This window comes from Protobothrops mucrosquamatus, unplaced genomic scaffold, assembly GCF_001527695.2.
Source record: "Protobothrops mucrosquamatus isolate PMUCROS unplaced genomic scaffold, P.Mucros_1.0 scaffold642, whole genome shotgun sequence".
Lineage (NCBI taxonomy): Eukaryota > Metazoa > Chordata > Lepidosauria > Squamata > Viperidae > Protobothrops > Protobothrops mucrosquamatus.
This window is the reverse complement of record NW_015386933.1, coordinates 307,195-313,194: the sequence shown is the minus strand read 5'-3', so window position 1 is coordinate 313,194 and position 6,000 is coordinate 307,195. Positions and strand designations below refer to the sequence as shown.

At 38.0% G+C, this 6,000-nt stretch overlaps 1 protein-coding gene across 1 annotated transcript in view; it reads left to right on the top strand.

Annotated features, from left to right (window-relative positions):
* Positions 1-267: 267 nt before the first annotated feature.
* The window catches only part of EPHA4 (EPH receptor A4), a 147,136-nt gene continuing 141,403 nt past the window's right edge, over positions 268-6,000 (top strand). The window contains exons 1-2 of the mRNA XM_015817860.1: positions 268-358; positions 3,563-3,630. Of these exons, the coding sequence (XP_015673346.1) occupies positions 268-358; positions 3,563-3,630 (159 nt within the window). The remainder of the gene's footprint in view (positions 359-3,562; positions 3,631-6,000) is intronic.

The following is a 6,000-nucleotide window of genomic DNA, read 5'->3' as shown; positions in this document are numbered from 1 at the left end:
GCTTCTGCACCTTTCGAGGAAGCTCTGAATACGAGAGGAGCCAGGAGGAGGAGGAGCATGGAGGGCGTGGTTTTAGGAAGAGGGCGTGTCTGGGTGGGACTTTCTCTCAAGCAGCTCTTCTGACAGGCGAATGGCGCTGATGGACGGTGAGACGTCACGATTCCTCCCCCGCCCCCTTGGCAATGTCTACAGCCTGCTGCACTCCCAATTTAAGCATTTATTCCACTGGGATAGAGGAGTCTAGAGCAGCGCTAGCACCAAAAAACCATGGCTGGGATTGTATATTTCGCCGTCTTTTCGCTTCTCTTTGGGATTTGCGAGGGGGTCACCGGTTCTCGGATCTATCCGGCCAATGAAGGTGAGTGAGAGAAAAAGGGTCCCGAGCCGAGACTTCCCAGCCTTTCTCGTGTGGCTTGTATGGGCAGGGATTTGGGTCGGTGCGAGGGTCTCCTGTTTTTCAACACCCGCGTCTGTGGACCAAACACTGGGCAACTTGATCAGGCAGACGACCTAAAGTTCGACCTCTCGCCTGCATAAGAAAGGACGGACAGCCGCGCGGTTAGCTCGCGGCAAACTTAGGCTGGTGGCGGAGAGCGATGGGCTGTTTCAGAAGCTTCGCCCCCCCTTCGCCTGAGCTCTTCTCCGTCCGTTGGACGCTCCAGAGAGAGGCGAAAGTTTGGAGAGTGTCGTCTGGGGATGGGCAGCTTTGTGACCGGCCGGTCGGCTTGGATCGGTCGCCTTCCGCAGCCGAATTTGCCGCAGACGTGACAGCTTTGCGCGCGTCGGCGGAAACCCGCGTGGGAGCTTGACCTGGATTTCTAGACGGAGCTGTTTTCAGCCAGCCAGTCTGGTGCAAACGCGCCACTAGACCTCTTTGGTCCCTGAGAAAAAAAAAAAAAGACTCCTTTGCTAAATAGCCAGGGCAAGCAAGTTCCGTGGATTTGGTTAGGGTTTTAATTGATTCTAGACCGGCGCCTTAAGTTCAAAGCAGCCTTTTTCCGAAACGGGACTGAGCTTCTCTGTCTGCCCGCATTCTTCCTTTCAGCACCTTCTTTGCTGCGGCCGTGGGGCTATTTTCTGACTGATTTAACGTCTTGGAGAGGCAACGCTAAAGCAAAAGAAAGAAAACCATTCAGGGTTTGGGGTGTTTTTTTTTTCTTCTTTCTTTCTTTCCAGCCTAATCTTACATAACCGCGGACGCGCGTCCCCACACACAAACGCGCGCGGCAGCGCGGGCTTCAGTCGATTGCGCGCGTCGAGGTGACTTACGTGCTACGAGGTGACACGAACCTGCTTGACAGGAAACTGGGTGGGGGGGTGCGCGCGTGTAGCTATGCGCGTCCCCGCACTTTCTCCCTCTCTATGAGATGTCCTTATTTATTTCACTCTGGCTTCGGCCGCTGGGAGTCAGATACCTGTAACTTCAGCTTGAACATGGTTTTATGATATGAGATGCCTGGGAAATCACTTGGCGCGTAAGACAAATAGCGCCAGTGAGTTGTTCAAACTTAAAAGCTAAGGATTTTGCAGAATAATTTGCCGAGGGTTTCCCCCGTCACTCGTTATTTTTTTTCGGGTCCCCTTCTGCTTTGGTTTCTAGCATCTTCGTTATCAACCAGCAGTTTGATAGCTCTTCATCTGTTGAAGAAAGGAAAGATCGTCTGCACACGAATCACAAATAGGCTTAAGCAGAACAATGCGCCGTTGAAATAGGATAAACCCATAGGTCCTATTTTAAAACGTTGCCTTAAAACCTCATGTATGATTTATACGGAATCTGTGGTTTTGTAGACTTACTGGGGTGGGGTGAATGCTGAACAGCTGAGATTTCATTTAGTTCGTCTCAGCATCTTTTAAGTTATCTGCACTGGGGAGCCATTTTTCACTCTTAACACCCCCCCCCCCAACTCTTGTTCCATTTTTAACAGGAGCCTCTAGAGGTACAAAGAATGCAGTGCTGAAGCTGTTCAGATTTTGGTTCCCTTTCTTTGTTTCTTATAAAATACATGCCCCCCCACCCTCACCCCCATATAGTGCTGGAAATGTTTCCTATACAACTTAGCCCACTTTTTGCTATTCCCTTATATGTGGAAATACTTTAAAAATCATTCTGTTTTTCTTGCAAGTGCCAGTAAATACCCAGAAGATGGCACGACCAACACAATATGTTGCATTCCTTGTTTATAGTGACAGTAGATTAAGTTATCTATTAAACCTGTTTCTGGATTCACTGACATTTTCCTATGAGATGTACAATTCATAAAGAGAAGTGCCAAATGATGTAAACAAGTCTTGTTACCAAGTTAGTGAAATTAACATTTTATTTCATCTTGGAAGGTCCATCTATCATGCAGCATTGTCTCAGGCAGTCATGTAATAAAGATGAATTATGAGTAGGTGCTTTCTGTACACATTCATGAGAGAAGAAATCTCAATGAGCAATGTTGCACTTGCTTTCTGATTAAACACATATAGGATTATATTGCACACAGCATTCAAAGACTGAGAGTGTCCTAGAACATTTTATCTTAGTTTTTTGTTTGTTTGTTTTTTAAATCCAAATCAATTCAATTTGGGTGCAAGTGTTAATCCTTATTGAAGATGACCTTTCAGACATGAATTAAGAGGTCCTAAATGCAAGTCTGTCCCATCCACAGAATCAACATGTGTCTTAGTGGGATAGTGTAAATAGGTTTGGCATCTTATTTATGTGTGCTGCTGTGAAAAAATTGTTATACCTGTATTGATTGCTCCTAGAGGATGTTGTAATAATTGCTGGGATTTGTGAATTTGAAAATGCACAGTGGATTAGAATAAAAATCTATGAAAAATGGCCTTAAGGATAAGCAGGATATATGTGAACAGGACTTGGATGGGAGAACACTAGGAAATTTTAGAACTGTAAATTAGACTGTGAAGTAAAAAAAAATTAAAATAAGCCATGGGCAAACCATTTGATATTATTTTCAAGAAAATGACATGGATATGTTCATGAAGTCACTAGGTATCATGCTGCATTTGAAGTAGACTTAGTTTTAGTTATAAATAGCTCAGGTCCCCTTTCTTTTTTAAAAAGGATTGTTTTTCAATGAAAAAAATTGAAAATATTTCAGTTCGGTGTTCTTATTATTATTGGTTGGTTACACAGCCAGTTGTTTTCTCCACCTATTAAGTCCTTCCCATGGACTTGGGATAGATAGATGTTGTTGCTTAATAATATTAAAAACCACATCAAGACAGTACTTTACTGGGGTATTATTATTATGTTGATGATGATTGGTTGCACAGTCAGCCAGATGTTTAGATTGGATTTGGCATTTTTACTCACCTGTCAAGTATTATTATTATTATCATCAGATCCACAATATGTGTTTTTGTATATATGTTTTAAAATATGTATTCCAAATAGGAATGAAATGTTCCTACTTATATTACCATTGGGAAAATATTTATTTTTTTGGTGTAGTATCTTCCTTTTCTTGTGTCGCTCATTTAATGATGCTTTTTGAAACATTGTCTGAATTTCAGTACTTGGGACTTAATGTATGTTTTTCTTTTGCAGTTACCTTATTGGATTCCAGATCAGTTCAAGGTGAACTTGGCTGGATAGCAAGCCCCTTAGAGGGAGGGGTAAGTTCAGAATATTTTATCTAATCAATAAACGTTTGAAATTATTAGTAAATTTCTAATGATACTTGATAGCCTTTTCTTCACTGATTCTGAAAAGGTCAGTTTTATTTCTGTGGCCTTAGGCTTTTATGATGGAAATTATACTTTGTTGGTAAAACTGTATTATTTCATTATATAAACCTGGGATACCCTGTCATGGAAGAATCTTAAAACAACAACAACAACAATAATTTTAAAAACAGGTCTCTGTTGAAGAGACTTGGAACCAAGTCAGAAAATTTGTTAAGTCAATTCTATTTAGGGAACTGAATATATATTTATGATTTCCAACTCAAATGTAAAATATTTCTTCAAAAATCACTTATAAATACCAATTTTTAAAATAAATGAATTATTATTTTTTTCATTTTGATCAAGGACAAATCCATATCTCTTCTTATAATTTTATAACAATAATAATTTATATGAATACTGTTCTTAAGGATGTGCAAAAACTACAATTTTATTTATTTTACAGAGGAAGTGAGCAGAAAAATTATTTTGATATTTGATAAAGGTTATCTTTAAACAAAGTCTCATCTAATTTTCAGATAAGGAGTACATTGCCCATATTGGAAAATATTCTAAAGTGTGAAATCACAATCATTCCATAAATTTATCTCCTGATCAATAGAAAGATGAATGTTCAATATTGCTTTTAAAAAGGTTAATATTTAGCTGTAAATATTCATGTTAATATTTAGCTGTAAATATTCTTTTTCTTTGTCAAATACCTATTTTTTTTTTGTACAATGATAAGAGCATTGTACAAGCAGAACAGGAGTTTGGTCATCTATTAGTGAATGAAGCAAGACATTTGTAGATCTGGATGCAGAGAGAAACTAGAATCATAACTTAGTTATATGCAATATAATAAATAAACTTTAAATAAATAGCATGTGGCTTGATATGATAGTTCCAAGAAACTCAAGAGTATTTCTTACTGGATTTAATGGATAACCATTAATACTATACATAACATAGGATCATATATTTTATTAAATAATGAAATACAGCTTTCCTTTTGGTACATAAGCAGGGCTAAAAGGAGAACTGTTTCAAGAGTAAAACTACAAGATGCATGGTATTCCCAATGACCACAAAGCTCTTTAAAATTAAGCAGACATCTCACCTTAACTGTATAAAGGCAAGCTATTCATATCAACTGAAGGTAAATCAGAAGTTTTCAAACACCGTCAAATATATAATAACCACAGGTGCAGTTCTTGTTACTAAAACACATTATTCTTTAACATTTCTTGTACATTTGTGTTTGTGTGCTTGCATGCAACTCTCTCTCTATGAAAGGAAGGAATGTGAGGTTATTTATTTAGAGATGCATTATGCATAAGCTTTGAAATAGCCCTTTGATGGGAAAATAGTCAATTGTCCAATCCCCATTGTTGCTATGCCTGAACTTGACTGCAGTCAAGTTGTGGTCTGCCTCTGTTGTTCCTGGAACCCCTCCTCCTTTTCTTCAGGCAGGAGAAAATGATTGGCAAGCTACTGGGTGTAGGCAGCATATATTCACTGCTGATTGCAGCCAGTTGCCCTCATCTTTTGACAGTGGGAAAGCTACAGCTTTATCTCAGTAAGAGTCAGGAATTCCAGTTAACCCCATACCCTGAAAAAGTTAATAAATTAGTCTAATCTTTTTCTTTGATAGCTTTAAATATTTTAATTTTGAATGAAAATAACTTCAGCCATCTAAAAATGCTGAAGAAAATAGTTATTCTCTATTAATAATATTTTTTTTCTAAAAACAATGGGGAGAATATATTTTTATGATAATATATGACTAATTATATTAAAGCTTATACATGACAGTGATAAAAAAAGCATAAAGAAACCTAGTCGGCTTTCAAATCTGCCTGTAGGAAAGCTGGAAAAATAGTTTCCTATGCTGCAGGTTTTATTCAGAGCATTGGATAGATTTTTTAAAAAAAATTTAAAAAAATATCCAAGATATTATTTAAAGATAAACTCTGCTTCCTCTTATATTTTATGGTGCTTTCTGTATGATGCAGAATCCCATGTTACCATTTAAGAAGTGGTTATTTCTGAAATGTGAAATATTTTATACATTGATAAGAGAGATTGGAGATGAAAATAGGTCACTTTACCCAAATGAATATGTCTAGTACTGAGTCAGTGGCAGTCCTTGAAGAACAAATGTATACCCTATACATTTAATTAATGGTTTATTTTTAAAATTTGAGTTAAAAGAAACTGTTGGTTTGGAATCCTTTATCCTGGATTATTAAAACATAGGAAATCTGTTTGACAAAACTGAAGAGGACAGATTTAATCTTTGACCACACACTTTATCAA